Genomic DNA, 27593 nt, shown 5'->3' on the forward strand with positions numbered 1-27593 from the left:
AATTCTACAATAAGTAAACAATTCCATGGTGAATTAGGCAATCACATCTCTTTTGTGGAAAACTTTAGGTCTTTAGCTGTGTACATCTGCAGAGTTACAAAGTACTGCTAAAACACTGTTTTTAGCTTTGCAGCCACAATCACACTGAAGATTAAGTAATATAATGTAAATATCTGGTAATGCTAAAAAATCTTATCATACTGTTAATAAGCCAATGCCATCCATAAAGTAACATGCTATCAGAAAAGAAATCAATGGGTGCATAGAAGGAATTAAGTCTTCAGTTTTTTGTTTTAGTTAATCAAAGTACAAGGTTCTCCTGTAAATCCTGCATATTAAGACCAGGCTTTCATGGTTTTCCAGGTAGTTGCATCATGTCACTTTTTATTATAAAATGCTTAGTGACACAAAAGCAGAATGTAGAGAACAGTCACATCTGAATTCAAACACAATGGGGTGAGTTGTCTACTCACGCCTATTCCAACACTTTCAGTGCAGGATACAGGTTTGACTGCTGATTTTCTACAGATTTATGATTTCTTTTGAGACATCCTTGGGGAGAGACATTATATCCCCGAGGCTGTATTTGTAGTCTGCTAAAAAACAAGAATCCTTGTCGAATCAACAGGAATCAGTCAAGAGAGCTTCTCATCTGACAGTGAATAGAATACGTTGAATAAACATTCCACAATAAACCTTACCAGTTTAACCCTTCCAAGAGGGATTTTTGAAAATGCTCTGTTATGCCAACCCTGATAGTTATGGGGTCAGCAACTGTAATTAACATCAGAACTTGACCAGCATGTTGTACTTCTAAGAAATTCAGAGCCCTCCAATATTCAGACAGTATTTCACAAATTTAAAATTAGAATTTTTAATTACACAGTTAAAAGGTGTTGTTCTGATGCCATTCCACGGCTAGAGCTTGGTCAAGTAACAAGACAGATGAACCTCATACATTCCTCCTGGAGATCTGTTTCCACTTAAAACTGCCTCTGATTGAATGGTGTCCCAAATGAAGGAGAGATGAGAAGACAGGAAACAGTCACGCTATACAAAGAAAAATGTCAAAAGTAGGTTGTAAGAATCATAGAACATCCCGATTTGAAAGGGACACACAAGGAGCATTGAAGTCCAGCTCCTGGCCATGCATGGGACCAAAAGTCTATTATACTTGTCTAAATGAACATATATGATCACAGACCATCCATGGGAATACACCAAGGATCACTGTCAGTGAAAGTTGCCAACCAGAGAAAATGGAGGATTGAAACAAACCAAGAGGGAGATGACTACTTGACGTTAGCTAACTACATATAAGTTGCTGGATGCTTTCTTTCCTAGTCAGTTTTGTATAGACACATAAAAATCAGTGTTAACACACTTGTAAGTGAACTCTAATCAGCAAATAGTCAGCTACAAATTTAGATAAAGGGAAAAAAAACATGGCCTCGAGTTATCCTTTCAGAGGTTTAGTCCTACAGGAACGAGAAGGCTTTAGAGTTGATCCCAGTCCTTTATGTGGACCTATTCACCTACAGACTGTCACAGCTCTGAAAAGACACACGCCAGATCTAGTCCCTGGACACAGAAATTTCAACAGAGGAAGGCAGGTGGAGGTTACCTCTGTTCCCTGCAACATGCACACGTAAGAGAGGGGGCCATGAACACCCTAGGGCAGGTCCCAGATCAACAAGCTCTGCCAACATGTGAGAGGCCAAGGTAAGGGGTCATTAGTCAGAACATGCAGAATCAGCATTTCTATGGGCCACCCAGATGGTCAAGTTTCCATATAGGATCCAGCCCAAGGCTAAAACTGCCTTAGAAACAGAAATATCTCAATTTTTTCAACAGGGACACTTGGCATATGGGAATATTACAGGGGATATATATTTATGCTGACCATCATTCACTAAGCTTAGCTAAACACTTGCCTATTCAAGTCAAAAAAATGAATATGTTACAACAAGAAAATAAATGTGTATAATAGCAATCTAAAACAAGACCCCCCCAAAAAAATCCAAAATTATGGGAAACCTGTTTCAAAATTAAAATGGATATTGGGTATAAATCAGTCATTTACATATGTAACACTAATACAGAAGACAGTTATGGCTTTTTTCAACATTTGTTATTTACAGAAACATTTTTATACAAAGCCTTGTTATGAAGGTTTGCATATTATAATAACATTTTAAATATACTATCCTTCTTTTAAAGCCTAATCCTAAGGACCACACATGATACAGAATTGTGTCTGTCATGGTTTGAGAACTCCAAAAATCCAATTCCCTAGATTGATAAGATTCCCTAGATTGATAAAGATATGATGATAATTTAATACTCACATACTTGAACCTCTACCTCTCATAATAGGATATGTAGGGTGCCTTACCAAGTTCCCTGAAGTTATAGGCTGCTTGCATAATTTTCTTTAATGACCTAGGTAAATGCAACATTTTCCTCTTTTATCTTGATATTATCAGATATAAATTGAATATTCCGATATAGACACAAGATTTAGAGAAATTTAAAAAAATCACAGAATATGCATTTGACTATTTAACATCTGCAAGGTAACATGGAACTTTTCTTGCATAACGAAAGCACAATTCTTCCAGACTGAAGCCATTCTTCAGCCAACCAGAAATATTTTTTTAAAAATAGACTTTATATGTAAAAGTCCACTGTTCATTTCTATTCATCTATCTTGGTATGTAGCCATATATCTTTTGGAAATAGTCCTGAATAACAGAAGATGCATTAACTATGCCATTACAGTAACAATAAACAGCACCACATGTCTAACTGCTGTTCTGCTCCACAAAAAGTTAATTTTTTTTCTTATCAAACATCGTCATGATGAAATGAGAAGTCTTCTTTACACTATAAGGACCATATTTATTATAAAATGGATTTAAACTTACCATAAAATCCATCAACAATTGTCTTCAATATTTTGAATATTCATTAACCAATAATGGAAAGAAGTAATAGAAGTTTGTTACGGAAACATTTTTTTTTTATAACTGTCTAAAAATTGAGAGATTTTAAATCTTTGGTAGTCACTTCTCTTACTTAGATGCAATGAATTACTAAGATTTAACAGTAATGAATGGAAAATTAGAAATTTCCAACATGATCCTTTTTGCTTATGCAGTGACAATCAGAAGGGAAGGAAGAGAACAGAAGGCAAGCGGGGTATACAATAGACAGTGAGATGCATTCAACATTTAGGATTACAGACAACCCCAAATGTCTAACAACCACAATGCAGAGAATAAACATCCAGAAAAGTGTAGTTGTATTTGTGCAACAAAACAAACATTGGCCAAAAACACAGGGAGGAATTGCCAGAGGCAGAAATTTGACATACTTGATTAAGCTGCTGGTCCATCAAGCCTGTGCTCAGCCTTTGGCTGTGACCATTGCACAACAGTTCAGAGGTAAACCTCCTTCAGTGCTACAGTAAATGTTGCCATATATTGAGGAAAACATCCCTCTTGATCCCTGTGGCAATAATCTTATTTCCTGAAGCATGAGATTAGATTACCTCATTTCAGCATACCTACCTACAGTTACTATTCCTTGTCATAAAATTATTGAAAAATATCCAGTTGCAGCTGCTGACTCTGATCATCCATGCTCTGGCAAGAAGTTTGGAAGAGCATCTTTTAATCTTGAGGCATTTATGTACATTTCTGTAGTCTCAGGGAAAGAGAACACATACATCAAGAGATTTTTTGCAAGTGGATATGAGACGTATACATAAGAAAGGAAAATAAATATTTTAAGCAAATATGAAACAGTTCCTTATAGAAAAAAAATTTCTAATAGATCCTGACAAGGATACTGTGGATAATAAGGAACCAAACAGGACGTACATACTTGGTTTAAGTGGCAAGAAACACCACTGCAAGTTTTGAGTCAAATTCTGTTATTACCCCCAGTACAGCGTTTAAATGCCAGGAGGATGGAACAGGTGCCACAGAGTAAGAAGCCACACTAAAATACTGTATCTTTATAGTACTAATTATCTTTTTGTATATTCAAATTAGCATATTTCTTTAAGAGATATTATTTATTAACTGCAGTTCAAATAGTAGCCATTTCTTCATGTGAAAAACTCAGAAAGGTAGTAATAAATACAAGCATGAGACCTGAACAATGATGATACCATCCTAAACATTTCTACAATGATGATATCATCATAGGGCTTTCTACAGTACTGTTCTGCTCAGCTGCTTTCTTATAACTCTTCTTATCACAGTCTCCTCATGGCAGCCCCGTTCCATTCATCTCTTCCCTTCTCAGTTCTCTTCTCCCTTATCAAAATCTTATATGTCTGTGCATGTCTCCCTTTTACATTTTCTTGTGTGTGAAAGCATTGGCTTCACCACATTCAATCAAAAATGTACTGAAAACATAACCCAGTGAAAAAAGTCATGGACCTAAAATGTATTTTATATCCCTTTTCTCCCATACTCTGTAGCAGGAACATCTGGAACTATTTTGTACAATACAGCAGGGCTACGTTATCAGCTGTTCCTTAAGTTTCACCATAGAATAAATAAGTACATTAGTAATTTTCTGTATTTATTTTTGGCAGGCAACTTGAGAGACAAATTATCTACTTCCAAACACAGATATAAATAAGCATAAACCATGCAGATGTTTTCCTCCTCCCTGTCAGTGTATTTCAACTGCTGGAACACACTGAACTTGTTTACCTTTTGAGCAATGCAGCCCAACTTATACAGGAAAAAAGCCCCCAAACATGCTATATACTCCCCTCTCAAACAAACTTTTTTCATTTGAAACAAATATAGGTTGCCTTCTAACCAATACCAAATTGAATAAAAGATAACAGGAAATGCAAAAATGGTAAGGAATATGGTAAGGAAACGTATTAGTGGTAAGCCCTTAAGATAAGGGAGCTTGCATAAGGTCTATGCACTTACACTCTTAAAAATATCACAAAATCAGTTTTCAAAAGTCTTTATCAGAAGGTGTGATTTTAAAATAATTAAATCCACCCATTTTTGTCTCTCCAAAGAGAATCAGAATACTTCCAAGACACAGCTAATGGCAACTGACATAAGGTCCTATGCTTGTCCTAGTAAAGTCTGTGCTGGGAGATAAATGCGTGGGAGCAGGTTGAGACCCTAAAGCATAAGTCTGACATGAGAAAGAAAATGTATTCTATTAATCACAATACTATGAAAGGAGACACTCCAGTCTGATGTATTTGCATTTACAAAACCACAGATACCTCAAGAGCAACAAGACTTATCCTTTTCTAATATTCAGTGTATATCTAACCACTAGAAATAAAAGTCTACATCTTTCAAATCATACAGCAAGCTCTATTTGTCTCCTTCTCTCTAAACAGATATATTCCTGACTATTTCTACAGTACCTTGCAAGATGGGGAATGATCTTTGCCAAAACCTAGGTCAACTACTGTTATAACAGATATCAATGTTAACACCTTTCTGATTATTCTTGTAAAAACCTGCAGATTTTAAAACATCACATTTCATCTTTGGCTTTGTGTAGTTTTAACTTCCTTCTGCTCTGTTTATTATAAGGTGTTAATTAGAAATACAGACTACTTCAGTTCTCACTCTCAGCCTTTGCTGTCTGTGCTACTATCTTCTTCCTTGAGGCTGAATTTGGTTCTCCTCAGTGAGGTCAATTATGTGGGCTTAAAGAAATGGTGGAAATTTCAGCATTGGGAAGCTGCTGAAATGTCAGGAGAAATCCTCAAAGGCTTTTCTTTCAGGTGAGAGTTGCCAGAGTCACATAACAAATGCCCTTCCCAGTAACAGTATTGATATCATCTCTCTTTCATGAAGGCTGTGATACAGACTGACATCTTACTGCAGAAGAAACACTGCCCTGACCAACACCCTTCCAACACCCTCAACACTGCATACCGCGGCAGATCAAAAATACAAACCATCATCCTACAGGAAGATTTTTCTGTTGTGAGTGGTGTGACATTCCTAATTCTGAAACACTTTATAAAAAGTTGGTAAACTTCCCAGAAATGCAGCCATGTCCTTCCATCCTCCCAGTGATGTTCCCACTGCCCCATATGCAGAAGAGGATCTCTGGAGCCATGGTGCACAATGCTGGAAGAGATGACTAGGCAGGTCAGATCAGGCCCTTCAGGCTCAGTCATCTTTTAAAGCTTCAGTCTTACAAGGAAATCAGACAGTGGCTTCCTAGGTCTTTAATATCTACTGATGACAATATCACAGGTGTAGTCTTCTCCCTCTGGTTTTGTCCACATCTCTGGTTTCAGAAAATTAGCAGAAGAAATAGTGAAAAAGGAAACATGAAGAAGAAAGTAAAAGCAGGTGAAGGTGTTCTAGAGTTAGGATGTTTCCTTTTCTACATTTTAGATTTTCTCTTTTCTTTTATTCTGATAGCCACCAAATGTTGGTAATACGCTGCTCCTACGATGAAAAAGGAACCCAGTAGCCCTTCCAAACCCTCCCAGATATATAAAATAATTCTTGAGAAAAATTCACTGATATAAACCCAGAAGACTTTCATATCCTCATCATAGGAAAATAGGAATCATAAAATGGACTCACATAAGTTTTACCTTTGAGTTCGTCCTGCTAAGATAGCAGAAAATCCTAAAAGTAAAACAAGAAGCTTCAGCTCCCTGAACATTGAACTAGTTAACTGCTTGCAATGGGAGTTGAGCAAAATTAGCATCAAACCCAACAAGAGATTCTGCCATGTACTGCACTGCCATCTTCCTGCTGCAGGCAATACCTGTTCCCCATGGAGAATCCCTGGAACTGTGCTTCATTTTTAGCCAGTTTCACTCCTTTTGATTATGACAAGATAAAACCTGGAAAAGAAACCTCATCTTGCTCACCCTTTCCAAAGGCAAGACAGCAGTAAGGCATCATTTTTGACTCTAACATATGAAGTCCATAACTATTATGTCAAAAATCTTGTTAGCAACTGAGATGGTTCTTTGTGGAAAAATCCAGATTCTCCAACTAGCTTTCACAGTTACTAAGTCAGTCATAAATACTGAATTGTTCACAGTTCATGAAACCAACTAAAATAAATTTCAACTCACTTTTATAATTGTCATTGCTCACTAACACACGCAGAATTTGAAAGCTGTCACTAGATAAATATATCTTAATTATGAGTAGATATAAATCAATATGAATATATATGTGTATATATATACACACAGAAATAAAGTTGAATGCAGTAACTCAAAACTTCAAAATAGGTGAGATAGTCTTTAGGTGGGATAACCCTTAAAAGTGCAAGATAAAAAACAACATGAAAAGGCTCTTGTTCTCATATTTCATCTGACAGAGAAAATTAATTTTTGTATTATAATAATTAAACACATAGAAAAATTTAGGTTAGGATTTTGTAAAAATAATTTCTCTCAGGAATTCTGCAAATCCCTATCAAACTCCAAAGATTTTGCTTCTCCTTTATTTGACAAGACTTTGATGGTGTATGATAGAGACCCTGGTTTGATCAATCCCGAAAGGACAGAATACAAATCTCAACTGCTGCAGCAGGCAAAATAGGTATGAAAAGCTCCTGAGAGTGACCTTCCTACACAATTTGCTGCCCCCCTGTTTCTGTTCAAAGAAATATTGCCATAAGACTCTTCTATGATTATTCTGCATATTTTGATAGTTCTAATTCTGAGAAATAGTTGAAAAAATCTTAAATATGTCAGAATAAAGTAAGGGAGGAAGGGGGGAAAAGACTCTCAAACCGACACAACTAACTATTGAGAAAAAAAATTAAAAAAAGGCAAGAGACAATGTAATTCTGCTTTTGGTGATCTGTATGCAAAGCTGGTCTGTAACTGTACCTTCGTTTTTTTCTTACTGAACACTTCATATCAGAGAAAGCAGGTTCACACATAATACCTTTCCTGTCAGTGCTGTTGCTTAATAAGTCAACAGGATGTGAACCTTATGATAAAAATAATTGAGTTGGGGCCTTCAGTCTCTGAAGAAAGGTATCAACATGTAGTATATTCTCACAAGATATGGATTTTGTACACTGTGAATGGAAAAAGGGACACTGAGGTATTCTGCAGAAAAGGACTATACAGTACTTTGGTCTCAGACTATAAATGCTGCTTAGTCTACAGTGCAGGCTTCCATTTTTTAAATCCCTATAATACATCAGTAATAAATATAAATATGTATGCATTTTAACTATCATTCCCATTATGCAGCACTTTTTTTCAGTTATGATGGTCATCATACAAAACTTCAAAAACTTTTTTCTTCCATCCTCCTCTAAATAACCAAGGGAAAAATACATGCCATATAATATAGAACTTCAGCATTTAGGTGCAACAGATACACAAATGTGAAAATGAGTCAAAAATCCACAAATAGAACAGTAATAGAAAGTGATTTGTTAAAAATACTTTTCTACAAATGACAGTATTTAATTCTGCATACATTATTTCTTCATCTTGATCCTCAGGAGGAGACAGACTTCTCTCATGTTTTGTTGTCTTATTTTCAAATTCATTAGTCTTTATGCTGAAAGCAGGCAATTGCTGAGACAAAAGTGTATTACCAATGTTTTCAAGACATTAATATGAAACAATCAAACCTGTATTACAGCACTGATGTTTTGAAACCACTGCCTTTAAATTTGTATTAGATCGAATTATTACTTTTCTGCTTGACAAAAGGTTAAGTTGAAAATCATTTTGTAGACATATCAAAACTAAAGTCTTCCACTGTGTTTTCTAATGTATCAAATCTCTTTGCCATTTAATGGACCACTCATCTTTCATTCTCTGCACAAGAGTGAGCAGTACATTATAAAAACACTCATTTCCTTGCCTCACTTTACTTCATTTAACTTGAACTATTTCCAGAATACATAAATACCGTGGCTGTGAGAATTTGTTTACGTAGGGTTACTCCATCTGCAGAATTATCCATCAAGAAACTGTACACCTTCTGAAATTTGTATTTCTTTCTGAAGGACTGAGTACTCACTTCAGAAACAGTGCTGGGCAAGAATGTACTCTTCACTGTGCCAACACACTCAAAAAATACTCTTCATGCCATGATACAGAAATGAACTCCCCACATGAAGTGATGGAACTGGAAAGTCAGTAATTCATTTTTTCTAATAACTCTAGGTTTTTTTCTTCTAGTTTTCTTCCTTCTGACAGCAAATATTGCATGTTTTCCTGCAATAGAATTTTTATTTTGAAGAGAAGCGAAAAAATGTAGTAGATCATACTGCTGGAGTTTCCAGTAGACATTGTATAAGGAGGAATTTTCTCGCTGTCTTGACATTGACATTCAAGATTAGTTCCATTTTTTTCTTCCTAATTAGTTTTTCCAAGAAAATTGTATATTTGAAACAAACAGAATACTTTCCCTCAGGGCATCAGAAACTTAATCTTTCCAATTTCCTTTCAACGGTCATTGACAACAAAGCATTATATTGTAACTCAGTGGGGAATTAAGAACTATGTGACGTAAAAAATGGAAAAAGCACTATGTAAATAAATTCCACATAGATGTCAGTAAAAATATAGTAATGAAAAATCCTTTAAGCCACCTTGTTAATACCTGACAGAACTGCCTGTTCACATTAAAGTCTGTTTGCCTTTCAAAGGAGGTTAAGACACTAAATTTATACAAAACTGAGGAATTTTATATTCACAACAACACACTGAGTGATTAGCATTAAATCATTTGAAATATCATAAACAATGATATCATAAACATGAGATCTTTCCAATCACTTTATCCAGCAGTCTTCTTTGTGACTCAAAAGATTTTTTTTTCAACTTTAATCATTCCACAAAGATATAGTCCCTCACAGAACTCTTTATTTTCTTTATATCTGACATAAAACCCAATAATGCTAAGACACAATTACAAGATTATAGTGATAAACTGTAAAGCTGTTAACAACCTTTTAGATGGAAGTTGCACTTGTAAATCTTATCAACAAAAGTAACTGTTGGAGTAGCTTTTGGATTCTGATCAACAAGTCACTAAAAAAATAATTGCAGGTATTTTTTTAAAGATTTTTGAGAAATTAATTGAAGATTATAAGTTTTATGACATATGGCACACTACCAGTATAGCCTACCAGGAAAAGACATTTACAGTATGCCTTTTCTGGACTGTTAACATGCAGACTTTCATATGTAGTACACAGTAATTTCTACTTAATCCCATTTATAGATAATGCTGTGTACATATATGGTGTGTGTACCATATGTGTATATATATATATATATATATATATATATATATATATATATATATATAAGACATTACAGAACTTAAAAGTGAATGTCTCATTCTTGTGTAGATTTCAACTTCAGCTGTGCCTCTTAAACAGAGTTCAGCAAGGTACTTACTGATGTGTAGAGGAAACCTTCTCCATTTAGGGCTATATACAACCCAGTCTTTACACCCTGGATAGCAACAACTCGAAGTCCCACTGGTATAAGGTTGAATAAAGCTATGAAGAAAAAACATAACCAGATATTAATATCCTATGACTAAAACAATATCCTAATAAATATCACTAGTAAAAAGAAAGAAACTATATAATAAACTGTATAATTTTTTTTCCGATTTTGAAATTAGACTAATTCAGAAAAACCAGCTTCTTATAAAGTTTGTCCTCAGAATTAAAGCCTATCTATCTACCAATAAATTCTGCAATAGTTTAGTATCTGGCACAAGTGTTAACTAGTAAATACAAAGCACAGCAAACTGGGCTGTAATCATTTATGCAGCACTGCAAACATGAACATCTGAGACAATCTGAATAGAGTCAAAGAGCCCACCAGTTCCCTCACCAACGCAGACTGATCATAAAAGTGATACTTATGATATGCCCTGCAGAAAACATCTCCAATTCTGGCAAGTAACACAGAAGGTAATGACAGAGGCTTAAAAGTTCATAAAGGCACCAAAATATGTTCTTGACCCTAAATGTGCATAAATGTTATTGAGCTAAATACAGAACATGCTCAAAAACTTGGGGCTCTGTGCGTGTGTGTGTGGAGTAATTAGAAAATAATTAGAAAACTACCTAATAGCAAATACCGTAGGAATGGTATATACCTCTGTAGTAACAAAACCAGCCACAACTTTGATCACTGTGTGAAAAAGACCAGTGTGAGGAGTGGGAGTTTACCAGCCTCACCACAGAAAAACACACAGAAAACCAGGAAAAGTTATATAAATAGGAGACATGAAAGATTCTTCTTCTAAAAATTATGCTAGCACACACCTATACTACATTTACTGACTCATACTAGAAAATCAGATGCAAAGCACACATCAGTCTTGGAAGAAAAGCTCTAGATGAGACAGAGTTCATGCTAAATATTTTTCCATTGTGAATGAGTCAAGGACTGACAAGTCCTTGGATGAAAACCAAAAGCACAACCTTTGTATTCAACATATGCAGTGAGGACTATGGTTCTACTAAGTCAGGTCTCAGGAACACAGTAACACCTACAGTGAGTTCCTCAAAATTTAGGAAGGTCATTCAGAGGTGTGACCAGAAAATGTACTGTATGAGGCTACCTGTATTCAGAATGCCAGAGCTAAAGCCAAAATCAAGAGGAAAAAGTGTCATGTACTTGCAGTGGATAAGTACATTTCTCAAGGTGTGAAAACTCCTGTTTGGTCAAAGGAGATAAATCCGCAGTTTGTTTATGATGAAGATGATCAAATCTTTACAACTGAGAAAAAGCATAGGTTGACTACTAGAACTTAAAGATAGAAGTGGATGAAAAAAAAAAAAGATACTTTTCCTTCAACATTGTTATGGAGAAAAAGAGTGTGTAACATTAGATCTTTTTATGAACACACAAAGCCAGTATAAAGCTGGGAATTGTAGTAGAGTACTTCCTAAAGGTGTAGAAAGAAAAATATATTCAAAAGAGCTCTAGAACAACAGATAACAATTTTTGGGGGGGCTTACAAAGAAGAATAGAAAAGATGACAAGAATTAGCATAAATAAATAGCATTTTAATTTCTGTAATTTCCAAAAGTCTCCATTATGCTAGGATCTTAGTGGGCTCTTGACTAGAAAAATACTGGATACAGACAGGGTTCCCTCTCTATATTAGGATAAACAGCTAAATATGGCATCATTGATAAGATATCCTAAGAGTATATAGGCTAAACACTGCATGGCTTGAGGGCTTTCAAATGTTCAATATAATCTGAAAGTTAAAAATTAAAGTCATTACCCTGAAAGGAAACAATTAAAAGTCAGCAAAATCACTGTTGTGGATGGTGGATGGGGAGTCTGTCAGAGAAAAACTAAGTTTCAGATAGCAATTGAGTTTGGGATCTTTTCCTAGAGGAAAAGAAATTGCGGGGGAGGAGGAAACCTGCATAGAAACACCACGCTGGGGGGGGGGGCAGCAACAATTGAAGGGGCACCAAAAAGAAAAAGCAAACAATACTTGTATAAAGACAAGAAATGAACACAAAAGACAAGTCAGCCATGAAAACTGCTATGGAAAAATAACTTCAAATCATAGAGGTTCTGTCAAAAAAATTCTGGAACACAGACATTATTTGCTGTATTGCCATTAAAAATAAAGCAGCAGAGCTAGAAAAAAAACCCAGTCATCACTGAAGAAGAATTAGAGGCTTGTAACAGGGCAGTGTTTTATGCAACCTATAAAATTACTAGAGCATCTTATAGTTGCTGGTGAATTTAGAAAGCATTGAAGAGGGTGTGTAATGTATCTTTTACTGCCACTAGATTTTAATTGGAGACTGTCAGAGCTTCTGTAATTAGCCTAAGACCATAAAATTTTAGAGTATGATCTGAAATGCTGCAATTCTGCACATAGAGAAAATTCAGTAAATTTCACAAAATCTTTCAGACTTGGTTGAAACTAGGTAGGCCAGTCTACATTCAGTTTTCAATTGACAAATGTTCAGCAATATGTTTCATACTGGGGTCAGCAAAACATGTATCAGGAAGGTACAGTATGTGGTTTTTAGGTGCTTTGAAGGTGGCCAAAGGAAAGTCAATTTCCTCTAGAACATGACTGTGCAGTACTCTTTAATGAACAAGACTTTTCTGCCTAATTACACATTCAAACCTTCCTAGGATTCACCTATGCTATCCCCCACTCTAATAAGAACCTGGTTTGAGAGAAGCAGAAAGCCTTCCAGAGTCTGCTGGCATTTTGGTTCTGCACAGCCAGAGCTATGCTCTTACCTGAGGGGGCTGTGAAAAAGAACCATTTCCCCACCTTTCTTCTGTCTATAAGACATTGATCCAAACCCAAAACTAACTGCACACTTAAGCAGAAAGCCTGGGGAATCCAAATGTAAATAAGACGTGGGAACATTAAGGAAAACAAAGGAACCGATCGGCAAAAACGGTTCGAGTAAAACCTTTTCTTCTTGTCAGCACTGAGTCTGTGCACTCCCTTAGCTTTGATTTGTATTCCATCTAAACCGTGATCATAAAGCACACAGTTTCTCCTCCTTCTCCTAAGCCTACAAGCCTAAGCCTATTCCCATCACAGACAAGATCAGAAAATGGGAGTGGAGGGCAGTTAGCAGAAACAACTGGCATGAAAATGGTTATTTGCTTAGGTGTCATGAAGGAGACTTGCAGGAACTCCAAATCTGACTTGGATTTTAATCCTCACAAAGCTTTAGCCAAAGTTTAAGTCCACTTTTAAATTTTTTATAAGCAATCACTCCTTTCTTGAGCAAAACACAAAACCACCACATAACTTTTTCCTTCTTTTATGCAATATCATCATAGTCTATTAATTTGAAATCTGAAATGCCTAAAATCAGATATTTCCATTTACTTATGAAAATCTATGTAGGTACAACTGACTCGTAGTTACAAGAAAATTGCTATTGCAGATCACTGTTTTTCTCAAGAAGCTTGCTAAAAAAATGATTGCTTAAGGTTTATAAATTTGCTGTCTCTTCTGAATGTGCTGTGCTCTTGTGTCAGTCAACAAAACTTTCCACAGCACCAAATCTCCAATCAGATCAAGGCAACTATTTCTTTAATTTATTTTCATCTGCAGGCCCACAGGCAAAAATGGCGACTCCATCATAACATCTCTTAGATTGGCAATGAGTGCAAAAAGGTTGGTATTTAGAGGTCTGTCCATCCATTTCTTATGGAGCAAACCCATTCTACCTACCTGACTTTACATAAGATATAATTAAAACATAACTGAACATGGCCTTCACTGACTCTGTTAGACTAAGATTATCCCAATGGGAGAAACAGGCTTACCTAACTCCCAGAGGTAGTGTAGGTAGACAAGTAAATGCCTGAATAATTCTTGGAAGACAAACTTCAGTAAAAAGCAATGTGAAAATCAGGCTGCAGGTATTTCAGTACAGTAATTCAAATTTAACGTTCATTAATCTAAATTTAACAGCACTGCAGGTGTTGTTTTTTAATCTTCATGTGCTTTATTTCTGTCTAATTATCTCCTTTACCTTAAAAGGGTGCTGTAAAGATTATTTTTTTCTATCTTCAAACCGAAATGTGATAGGGGTAGGTACTTTAGAAAGACATTAAAAAGTTAATACTTCCATATTCAATTTGGAAGATATAAATAAAATATTAGGAGCATGCATTAAAAGATGAAAATAAAGGAATGTTAAATGGTTTTTCTTGAACAGCAGGATTTTCTTGAACAGCAACTCTACCAGATACCAAGCATCGCAAAGGAGGTAAAGCATGCTGCAGAATAATAAAGGAAGAGATGTTCACAACAAAGCCAGATCAAAGTTGCTTGGTTAACGTTATCTTTGTCATTTATAAGCTTATGAAATAAGGCTAATTACCAATGAGTAATGCTCTTTTAATTACAGCATGTTATAAACATGTTCTAAACATGACTGTAATTCATAAGGGGTGCAAATAGCAACATTTGAGTGTTACAATCAGGTCTATCTCCTATAAAGGAAAGTATCACCATTTATGTTGAATTTTTTCAGTGGTTGTTGTCTGAGATACACTCTCTAGGTGAATCAAAAGAAGCCATAGATCTAAAAGATTTAGGGTTTTGATCTCAGAAATTAAAAAATCAGAATTGTCTGTTTCTCAAATTTATTAGTCTTCCTACAGAACCTACCCTTCATTCATAAGACAAAACTTTGAAGACAGACCAAAACCTAAAAATGAGCTGGTTTAGGTGGGGAGGACAGGAGGAGAATGTTATGCTTGTTACCACAAGCACATATGGAAATCACTTCTATTTCTTTATGATTTCTGTGTAGTAGTTTGTAGCTTTCCTAATTATTAATGATAAGGCCCATAGACAACACTGAAGCAAGTTGCATTTGCATCTGTAAAATCCAGGAAAATTAGAGCTAGAGAGGGACAGCTACACTGAGTAGGACCTCAGTAATCAAGCCTACAGCTTTAATCACAGTCACTCCTGCCTTTACTACAAACATGTTCCAAAAGCAAACCATAAACTGTAAGGCATTAGAGAAACAAAAAAGAGAAAACCAGCTAAAATAATAAAAGCAATGTATTAAAGCCTCTTTTTACATATGATTGAGAGTGGGGCAAAAAACCCCACAGACTGAACACACAAGATTGCTTAAGCTAACAGCCTTGATCTGGTGATGTGATCTAAGGAAACTCAGCATCATTAACCAATGGGTGCATTAATTCACACTCTTTCACAAAACACGATTAGCTTGGAAAAGTTATACATAGAAATTACAACACTGAACTGAAACCTATCAGTCTGTTTAGGTTGAGTTCTAATATCATGGCCATCAACATGAACAGACAAAAGTACCTTCAGGGATGTAATTACAAGTAGTCACATCTTTCTTCCTTTTTCGTGGAAGGATTTGTGTGCAGCAATGTACTAAAAATCTTGCCATCTCTCTCTCTGCAGACTCTAGCCTTTACTCAGACTTAAGGTAAGTTGGGACAATGGCTTGCACTAGAGCAGCTGATTAAATCCACTGGTACTACTCATTTTGACTTCAAATAGAAGCAAAATGTCATTAAAGTGACTACTGAGAAGTTTTAAAGACGTCTTAATCTTGGTTTACGCTACCTCTCTGTAACACTGCGACTCCAATAGTGTGTAACTTATTGTTTACTGACATACATATAAAATGAGTACTAAATGATATAGGCACTTGAGGGAATTTTAACTTCAAGCACTGCTCTAACTGCTTGACACAGAATACATTGCAGAAGCACAAAAAGTAGCAGCATGACTAAGCTTCAAACAGTTTCCTTGCTGAAGACAAAAAAGAAAATACATCTTTTTCTGACTCTCACGCCTTGCTTTTCTGACACCCATTTACTCAGATGGCCAGTGCACTCTCTTCAGGGACAGTGAATAGTCCAGAAGACAGGTGGAAGGCTGGCAGAGGTGCAAACCCTTTGGCGGTCTGTATTTTCTTTTTTTATGAACACAATCAAATGGAAGTTATCTTCAATATCAAGATAAGCATATTATCTGTCCTACTGACAGCTAATATATGTCCATCCCTTCACCCACTGGGCACATTAAATAGGCAGTCTGTAAACACAATGGTCAGAAGCAGGATTTTCTCCTTGGGCCGCTGCCAGAAGTTATTTACCTGTAAGCCTCAGACAGAAATTATCATGCTAAGGAGCCCAGAAAATAAAATATCAAAATACTAGGAATTCTATCCATGAGAAAATTATTGTTTTAAAGTAAAAAAGAGGAGGAAAACCAAAATATGCTGCAATAAACAAAAGCAATAGGAAAAAAAGTTCAACAGGAAATGAAAGGAAATAGAGTGGAAAGGGAAAAAATAAGGAGAAAGACTGACAGCACAAAAAGAAACAGACGCATATTATTATCTTTTTCTATTAATGAATAGACCAACTAGATCAATCTTTTCAGCTCTTAATATAGTGTTGATACATCTATACCAGCAAAATTTCAGGTGGACATTATAGGCCCTCCTGGCAAACACATTAATTTTGCATTCTGTTCTAAACTGTCTTTACTAAAAAAATATTGTAAAATTGGACTAGTGAATAAAAAAAAAAGAATCACACCAGTTAAAGACAGAAAAAATACTCTTATGAAAAAAAAATTAGCCTAAAAATAATTTTGAAGTAAAACACAATGTTATCTAACAATATTTATCCAAAATACACAATATTGCTATCTGGTATTTGGTTGAGTTTGGAGAAGTTCTATATTTCCTAATACTTATAATATTAATTATAATATTATAGTGATACATATATAATAATTATAATATTATAAGTCATTCTGCATTTCGGAAAAAGAAGAATAAAAGAGATGGATAGACAGATGGAAAATCAGAAAAGCAGGGAAGAAGGGAGAGAAAGGTAAATTAAATAGTAAGAAAAAAAAAAGGATTTGTGAAGCTGACAACAGCAAAAAGTAGTATGGTCCAGTTTTGCAAAGAATCCAAATTCATAGAGTTCTAAGATTTAAAAAAACCCTCAGAAAAACCAATAAAACTTTGCAAAATTATTGTAGTCATACACACCTTCTTGCTGAAGCTGAAAATAAGAGAGATGGGCAAGGAGAGACACACACTCGCACTCTAAGGTATATTTCTCAGACCTCATCTAGGCAAAGTTTCTACAAAAGGCAATAATAGTCTTGTCTGTATAAGGTCTTAGTATCTAGTCCAGTACAGAAGTGGGCATGAGAGATGGACACACTGAGGGAAGAAAATATACAAGGAATGGGGTGGGGAGGGAGGGTGTGGGGAGAGACAAAAACACTTGGAAAGCAGGCAGAGAAGTATATATCAAAATAGATTAATCAGCTTTTCTCATTTTAAAAAAACAAAACAATAAAAGATGATCATGTTATCTGTTGATGAAAAGTGTTATAAATGACAGCCATGCATTAACAGATAAAATAAGACCTTACCAATGTAAAGCAGAAACCTCAAATCCCCTAATTTCTGTAGCCTAATTCCAAGATTTTTGAGGAAACTGAAGGCTTATTTATGTATATGTATGCATAACAAGAAGATAAAGCTTTTGTATTAAAAGTGCCTAAAATAGAACTCAAGGTCACACAGAAATGTTACTTAAATATGTCATTATAATTAAAATATACAAAATACAAATCAACTGTTTCTAGCGTAAGAATAGGCTTTTTTAATTATCATTTGCAGCTGAAGTTATCAAAGACATATATCCTCATTGAATGAAAATATGTGGCCTTATCACAGGAGAAGTGTATCAAAGCGGTCAGCCACACGGTCTTTCAAGACTGCTTTTGTTTGGAATATTTTTGAAAACTCTCACTGATGCAGCCCCTACAGTGGCAGAAATTTGCTTAAGGTCATTGGAACTCTTTCTGGTATAGGGACTGTAGGAGTTTTAGCCCCAATTCAGCAAGGTACTTCAGTGTGTGTTTTAAGCAGGACTTTAATAGTTAAATGCACATTTATTTGCTTTGCTGAATCAGGGCCTATATATCCAGATTTTTTAGGGAAATTTAGTTTCCAGCTCTTTTTTTCTTTGTTATTTATTCGAAGGTAAAAAATTATGTTAAATATATAATTTTTATTAAAAATATTTTAGTATAATTTTACCATTTTTATAAAATTACCACAAGACAATCATTGGCCTAAATATCTCACTCGTAAGGTCCATGGGCCTTTCTCTTCAGAGGGAACATATTTAGGCCAATATCCTGTATGAGCCATGCTGGTGGTCATCAAGCTTCAAACAGACAGAACCCTCCTCCTTTGAACAAAACACATTCAGAAACCCTTCAAAGGCATTAACACGGTGTCTGTGCATACACATTCGAGGGATGCGATCTGTGTGTGCGATTAAGACATTCCCCTGGGGCAGTCACTTACTAGAATTACTGCTGTCATCCTTGGTTCCATCGAGACTTCCATCGGGGTGCATTTGCAAGTAGTAGCCTTGCCTGCAATATAACCTGGTCACTATACCCTTGAGCTGGGGATCTGAAAGACAAACATATTTTGTCACTAGCCTCAAAACTTTTTCCAAGAGTTATCCCTACTTCTCTCACTGTAGGAGGAAGTTTGGTGAAGCAGCATTGCTGTCTTAAAAGTAAGTGCTATAACAGGATGTGTGCTAATGGAGATGGAAAAAAATCTTGCTGCAGAGTGTTATTAGATCAGTTGTGTGTCCTGTTCTCTGCCTCCAACATTCCTCATTACAATTAACACAGGTAAAACAGAGAAAAAAGAACATCCCAAATATCCACAGTCAAAATCTTAAACCAGATTAAGCCCTGCAAAAAATTTTTGACTTCAGCAACAAGTATAGTCCCTTACAGAAAATAACAAAACATTTGAAAAACTCTACTCGTTTCATACATGTTAGTAACTTACTGTACTGCACGTAAGTTTTAAGGAAACTGGAAGGAAAAGGTCTGTTTCCTTTCCTACTGAAAGTGATAGACTAATCTGATATAATTTGTAACAGTACCATCTGAAGAGTTCCCAAAATATTTTACCAATCTAGAAGCGGATTCAACCCACCTACCCTCTTACACTCCCCAGGGAAAAACACCCATGATCAGGGCAAGATATAACCTTTCTTCAGCAGAGGGAAAATCCTCAGTAAGCTAAAGCCATGAGAAATTTAGGTAGCTGAACAACGAAGGTACTCTAATACTCTGCATATATGAAATTTCTAAGAATTGGACAGGCACTGCCAAGTCGCAAACTTTTTGATTCATAGCATGGATGTTGCCTTACCAAACTACAAATTGAGCTGTTTCAAAACTGGTTCAGAGAAAGAAGACATCACATCTTAAAAAAAATCAACAGCACTACCTCTGTGTGATATTGGTATTAATATTGTTAAACATTAACTATTAGGCCCAGCTCCAGGTAGCCAGTACATAAACTTGTGAGAACATTAGCATTAAAAGCATCTATGTCATATTATACTTAGTTCCACAGTAGTGAACTAAATTCATAAAGATTTTGATACAGATATGTTACAAAGAGGTGAACTTCTAAGACAGAAAGTGTCTCCATGCAACCCTGTGGCCAGAATATAAAATCCTCCTTGAATCTGTGTATAATTGCTCTCACAATTAATCAATCTGAGTTACTTATAGTATCCTATGGGGAGGTGAAAATAAACACTAATAAACAAAACTTACTCTAAGTTACGTGTTCAGAAGTTTTCCATAGGGGATCAGTTCTATGAAATTATTCTGAAAATTTTTTTATTGAGTATCCAAATTACAAAGTCATATTAAACAATAAACCCGTCTAAATTAATAATACAAGATTAAACTGTAAATATAATAAAACTGTTCCTATAAATAATAACACTGTAAGACTTCTGAGGCATGCAAATAAATAACATTACCTTTTGATGATTAACGTGTAAGCACATTACAACTTATTTTTTAAATTTATTGTACCTGCAGATTTTGCTTTCCATGATTTTTTAAATTAGTAAAAGTTCTTCAGTCTTTATATAGGAATACTCAGAAAGAAATATTTTTTAAAAATTTATAAACATGCTAAAGTGTATTATCTTTGAATGTCTCCATCAACTTCATCAGGCAACTCAAAAAAATTTTCATAATTTAAAAATGAGACAAGAGCTCTTTCATATCAATGTATGCTTTCAATGTGCACTTTCAAACTGACAATTTTAAACATGCTTACTTAACACGTATTAAAAAGGGCATTTTTAAAGACTAAATAAAATAATTTTTAGTATGTTATTAAAACTAGATCTTTAAATATTATTTACAGGGAAAGTATCAGCATTTTGAAAAACACTTTCTATACCTATAGAATTATGAATAAATTATTATTTATCAATACTTTCTAGTGCAAAGTTTCATAGAAAGGCAAAGCACAATCAACTCACTGTCACCAGTTGTTTACATTTATTGCTTCAAGGGAAAAATGTCAAACTTAGAAGTGACTTTCAAAGTTGTTCTTTATACTTATTCTATTAATTTTTCTAAATTGACAAATCTACTTTCTAACAATAATTTGAGTATGTTTTCATCAAAAGCATTATTTAAAGTTAACCCTGCTTTAGCAACCATCCAAAATTATACCCAAATGAAAGTATCTTAGTGAATAGCTATCCACTTCAGCTAGCTTTTCAGCCTATGTGTGATGAGACAGAGTGTGAATCCTCCATTTATTTGTTCACTCAAATCCAAACATAGCAAAATAATAACTATTGTTATGTAGCAAGTGAAACTTCTTACTTTGCTGGTTTCATTTTTTTTTTTTCTGCGGATTATCAGAATTTTTTTTACCTAAGAACATCTTTTCTACCTTAAGGCCCCCCCTGTCCTTGGCGAGACTAAAACTTGTATTCGTGACAAGTAATTTAATCATGCATATTTTACTAGTTCTTGATTCTAATCTTTAGTAAACATATATCACAGTGCATCAGATCACAGAATCAAAGTAAATAAAAACTAAATGTTTTAGCTCAACAGTGCTCAGAAAACTGGAGGAACTGGAAATTAGACATGGTACTTCTTTGATCTTATCCAAAATGCAACCCAGATTTAGTGATAGAGTTGTATGAAATGACACATCAATCTCTATGTGAGTCATAATAAGCAGTAGTCACAAAGACTACTCCATACAGCTTCAAGGTAAATATCTCCAAGATGAAGCAGACAATCCTGTCAAGCAAGGAATTTATCTCTTCTCCTGGCAGAAAGATAAATTACTCTTTCAGGTCCTTTTTGAGACACCTGAGCAGCAAGCAGAGAAGAGAAATCTGGTAGTCCTTGTATTTCTATGGTATTTTTTCCACCCATTGCCTCTTAATACAGGAACAGTCTTAACTTCAGATGTTTTACAAATGAGCTTCGCAAATCCTTCTGGACCACACTTTCTTTTAGTTTCTCTTTTTTTTTAATACTGTCTGCTAGACAGCAGGAGCGAGCAGCAAAGCCCAGAAAAAATAGCAGAAGACTGATGCTGCCTGTCCACAAAGGTACTGGGTATGTTACCTTTCTTTAACTTTAACGGCACTGACACAGACAGAAGACCAGCATTTATTCTTATCCATTACACCCCACACATGCCTTTATCTTCCCACATGTAAGAGTAAGACAATGGCGAGAAAATACAACAAAATGATAAACCACAAATGAACATGATAAGGGTGATTTTATTATAGATATACTGCTGCTAGTTTTCTCCAAGTCCTAGCTGCCGCGCTGAAGTGTTTTTTGTGAACAATACCATTTCTATATAATTTTAAACACCTTGACTTCAGGGGAAAAGAAACAAAAAAACCCACACTTCACCATGGATCAACAATCAAAGTTCAACATCTCCTAATGATTTTCATTGATCTTATTTTGCACCTTGATTTCTGAAGTTGAACAGTTCTGTGTGACATGTCAGTAAAGCCCTACTGTGGAAAAAATTATTCTGACTTGTGGTTATTAGAGGTTGTCATTTAAAATTCAAAGACATACTGAATGGACAAGCAACAACTTTCTTCCACAGCAGTTTGTGTGACAGCAGCCACTTGCAGCCCACTTTTATTGGCTTTTTTCCTTGTCAGTGGTAATGGCAGGATGCGTGATTGCAGTTAGCATGCACGCTCTGCCAGTAGCTTTTCTGACGTCTTCAACAAAGGCAGAGTTTAATTAAGATGTCTTCTTTCTCCAATAGTGGCTACAAAAATGGCTTTGGCGTTAAATCAAGACAGCCTGAGTGCAGCTTTTGCTCTAGAACAATTATGACACTTCATGTTTTGAATTTCGAATATTTTCTGTTCACAAAGAAAATGGTTTTAGCATCTCCTTCCCCACTCTGACATACTGCCAGGACAGTTCTTTTTAGAAATTTTATAGATTTAAAATAATCAAAGGGACAAACTCACTAAAGATGAGTGTTAAGACATAGATGAATTTACTAGAAGAACAATGTTGAATATGCCCACTGTATATTAACACCATGAAAAATTAATCCCTTAGTCTCCACTGGAGTTTTAATTTTTAGTTTTTACCAGAGGAGGGCTTTTTTAGCCTGTCATTATTTACTCCTTCTTCTGTGTAAAGGTACTAAATAAAAGCCTGTTTGAGATGACAAGCAAATGTTTAATGGTGGGTTAGTCTCATATCAACTTACATTCTTATGGAGAATAAACTTTCCAGTCAGCTGCCAGTCTGTCAAAAAATGAATTGCTCAGTGAGTCAAGTGAAAGTAGGTATTTAGAAATATATTCTGCTCAGATAGCATAGCATCGAACTCATGATAACGACTGGTAGCTCCAGGTTCTTCATCTTTATTCTTGTCCTTTATTCTTTGCATTTCCCTCCTGCTGTTTTTACTTTTGGATATTTCAGTACTAAAAGTACCACTCACATTTGGTCCAGAAAAAAAATGAGATTTATGGTTCTCCAATAGTCACTGTGACTTGGCTGTCATTTTTTGCTTGCTGATGTTATGGTCAGCGTTTGTTAGGAATCTTCTTCCTCATCTATTGAACTTTACTTGAATTATAAAAAAACCCATTTATAGTCCGCATTAGGATTTTAAAAAAAGTCAACCCCTCAAAATTCTGCAGCTCGCAGATTTCTTTTGAAGTTGGGAAGTAAAGTACCCACCCAAAGTTGAGTGTCTCATCCACTCCAGACATCTCATTAGTTTGTAAGGCCTGGGACATGTAAAAGGCCCCTTTTCCTGGCTTCTCACACAAGAGTACCCCAACAACGGGGGGGGCTAAGAGGGACAGGCAGTGTTGGACTGAGATTCTTGCCATCTTTCTTGCTGAAGCGTCTCTACTTTGGACAATAATTAACTACCCCCCCTAGGCAGGATTACCCCATCCACTATACCACAGTTCAAGACAATCTCAAGACCCATCACCGCACAGAAAGCTATTGTTGCTTCAGTTTAGTGTTTGAATACTTTTTAAAACTTTAAACATGGCTCTGTACTGCTTAGTATTTTAGAAACATATTCCACCAAGCAATTCAGCTCCAGAAGCAAGGACCAGATCCCATGTAAATGACACTTCCTTTTTTTAAAATTCTCATTTCAACTATCTCAGTTCCTGCTGTAATGCTTTTCCCAGCTTCCAAAAGTAATTTTCTTCTCAAGCGTACTGTTTATGTTTAATTGCAACAGTACTCAAACAGGTACAGTCAGTACAGATGATCGCATTACACTACTTTTGCCTTCTTTTTGGCAAGTCTTGCGGCATCATTCCATCACAAAGGCAAGCTTCCTGAAGCAAGTACATAGTCAATGAAAATGCAGAACTTTGTACTTCATTTAAAGGTGATAAAATCCTAAATAGGTATCTAAACCAATAATGTTCCTTTGTTACTAAAGTCTTCAGCTGTTTCTGAACCTTTCAGCATTCAAAAGCTTTATACACTCCTAATTTCTTTATTAGACTGTCCCATAACCAGGTGTCTCAATGTTTCCAAGTTTCTGATTGTGTTGTTTTTACTTTCATTCTTAATAGAGAAGGATGAAATCTAGATATTTATATCCTAAAGCTCTCTGATTTTAAAAGTAATGTTTTCAATATCTCATAGCATACATCAGAAAACTAAAATTTAATTAAAAACTTTAAAGAAAAATATTTTTAAAAGAAAGTTTTACTTTATTCAGGGCAGAGGGGAAAAGGATATAATGTGAATTCAGAAAAGCAATAGCTTCCATTATTCCCTGTTCCCATAAGTAATAATAGTACTTGTTCTGAAACATGGTGGCTTTCTCTTTGCTCACTTATTTTTCTGTTCTCATGATGATTACAAGGCACTCAACTTTGGTGTTTATTTTTAACTCTACTTTTTATCCATTTATGCCTCACATCACAAGCTCATCTCCCGCAGAACCTCACTTTGAGAGCACATTTAAGAGACAGAGAGTCCTCCTACGTTCCTGCGCTGTCATTGTCATTGGTACTTCCACAGCGTTTATGAAATTTCCTGGTAAACTATGAAAGTGGGTTGGAGTTCTGCAGAATGGTTGCTTTTCTTGAAAGCACAGCATCACACCCTTTGTGCTGGCATCCTTGCCTTTGTATTGCAAATGTTTTTATGTTAACTGAAAAATGTGCTCCCTTCCGTTTGTGGGCAGTGACATTTTTTCTCTAGGTCTCGCAGTACATTTCAAACTACATTAGATTTGTTTCTTGCTACATGGTTTTATTTGAACAAATTTGATTGTCAGTAGAATTACAGCAACTTGGCTTCTAGCTGGGATAATTTTTATCTGTTCAGATTTACAAGATAATTTGATTTAATAGACTTGTCTACAGCATAATCATTAACAGTCTCCTTTACCGGGCATATTATTTTTGAAGGGTATTTGTTGGAAAGAGAAGAAGTTTAGATTGTTCAGAATAAACATTGTTTCAAAGTCACAATTTTACACAGTTATGGTAGTTCAATTTTAGTAAATTCATTTAACTGTCTGCATTTCTCTTTCTACTGGACTATATTGTACACTCTAATTTTTCCGATCTTGCAACACAGGGATTTTTTGGGAGATTTCTGGCTAAATACTGCCTCCCACTGTTGACCCATGTTTCTTCTAATATGCTAAAATTCAATGATCTCCAGTTTTTCAATATCTAAAATAGCTTATGTTGTACACAGGAATATTGAGAAGAAGCTGGTGTCTACTCCCAAGCTTACTTAGATAGCACCAGTTAGAGTTTAATATATTTGACTATCATCTAACAAGCATCATCTTCCACTGATGAAAACAAAATCCATTTCTGCACCTATATTCTCTTTCTCAGTTTACTCAAAATGCTAAAAATTCTATTGTCTAAATTCCATGCTAGAGAAGTCTTGTTATTACAATTTTTATTCGTTCTTTTTACTTTTCATAAGCCTAAAAAATACCCTTTCTTACTGAATCTTATTGACTTGGACAAAATAATTTTCTAGTATTTTGTTTAGGACCCCTTCCTATACCTGAACATCTTAATTCTACATGGCGTATTCTTGATTCTGAATTCTGACACTAAAATATTGACATTATACCAAAATTGCTTAATGTTTACCTTAAAAAAAAAAAGGCATCAAACAATAGATTCCAGAATTAAGTAATTTCTGTGTCTTCATTTTTGCAATAATCTCTACTTTGTTAGCTTTCCATAAAAAGGCTTTGTTAAAGACCAAACATAATTTTAGTCACACTCAAAAAATACCAAGGCTCCACAACATGACAGATTGTATTACCATTTAACTTACATATATATTTGAGTAATGCATTGCCCTTTGAATGAGTAAATAAATGGGTTTTAAGAATGAGATTTCTCTGAAGATATCACTGAACATTGAAAGCATAATAGGATGGGCATACATGACCTTTGCAAATGTAACTGAATATATTTCTCATAACACCCAACTTATCAAAGAATGAATTTGATACTCCCTTTCCTAGATAATTTCTATTTCTGGAACTCAATGTTTAAACATTATATTTATTTTTATAAATTTTACTATTTATCTCCTTGCATACTGCATCACAAAACAATGAAGTATCTGAAGTCAGCTTCTATTTTTTTCACCAACTGATTAGAACTAAATCCTAAAGCACTTAAACCATCTATTCTAAAATATTTAAAGCCATCATGGTAATGGTCAATGGAGAGAGGACAAAAAGATAATCTGCAAAGCTAAGTATTGAGTCCTAAAACACGCTCTATTTTCTATTGTTACATTTGGGAATCTTCCATAATACCAAGTAACAGGAGTCCTTAATTTGTTATTAACTTCATTTAATTCTTGCCAGAATATACAAAAGTCTTCAAAATGAAGGAGTATATTCCCTCTGCTTAGATATGCAAACCCATTCCTTCTGAAATACGCTTTTCAAGAACATGGTGCATTAAATTTACTTCTACGTTCTTGCCAAAATACTGAAAGAAGCCATTCACATTACTTTCAAGAAATTTTAAGTTACTGACTAGTCTCAAAAGGGGAGGCAAACAGAAGTTGCACTGACAATGAACCGGTACAAGGGAGATTTATTCCAGTTAGGAAGTGATAATAAGGAAATGTAGTATATAGAATCATAGAATCACATAGTTTGGAAAGACCTTTAAGATGATTAAGTCCAACCATTAACCCAGCACTGCCAAGTCCACCACTTCCTTAGCAACACATCTACACCTCTTTAAATACCTGCAGGATGGTGACCACCACCTCCCTGGGCAGCCAGTTTCAGTGCTTGACAACCCCTACCATGAAGAAATTCTTCCTAATATCTAATTTAAGCCGTCCATGGCACAACCTGAGGCCATTTCCTCTTAACCTGTCACTTATTGCCTGTGAGAAGAGACCAATACCCACCTGTCTTCCATCTCCTTCCATGTAGTTGTAGAAAGCATTAGGTCTCCCCTGAGCTTTCTTTTCTCCAGGCTAAACTCCCCTGCTCCCTCAGCTGCTCTCCATAAGATTTGTTCTCATGTGGTATGTCAGAGACACATTACAGAGCAAAGACTCAGTTTTCTTTGATACTGAACAACATATAAAGCTTTCCTTGTTTCAGATGCAGCAGATTCCAAATATCTCCTAATGTTGCAGTCTCATTTCTTACTG

The 27593-nt window shown here is 35.3% G+C and overlaps 1 protein-coding gene across 5 annotated transcripts in view; it reads right to left on the reverse strand.

The window, feature by feature from the left end:
• FGF14 (fibroblast growth factor 14) overlaps positions 1–27593 on the reverse strand; it is a 399824-nt gene that overhangs the window by 75807 nt on the left and 296424 nt on the right. For 4 of the 5 annotated variants that reach the window (XM_017816676.1, XM_017816680.1, XM_017816679.1 and 1 more), the window contains 2 exons: positions 18895–19005; positions 10421–10524 (listed from right to left, as the gene is read on the reverse strand). In XM_017816676.1, coding sequence (XP_017672165.1) covers positions 10421–10524; positions 18895–19005 — 215 coding nt within the window. The remainder of the gene's footprint in view (positions 1–10420; positions 10525–18894; positions 19006–27593) is intronic. The other variant, XM_017816678.1, reaches the window with a different exon arrangement.

This window comes from Lepidothrix coronata, unplaced genomic scaffold (assembly GCF_001604755.1).
Source record: "Lepidothrix coronata isolate B3197 unplaced genomic scaffold, Lepidothrix_coronata-1.0 Scaffold57, whole genome shotgun sequence".
Taxonomy (NCBI): Eukaryota; Metazoa; Chordata; class Aves; order Passeriformes; family Pipridae; genus Lepidothrix; species Lepidothrix coronata.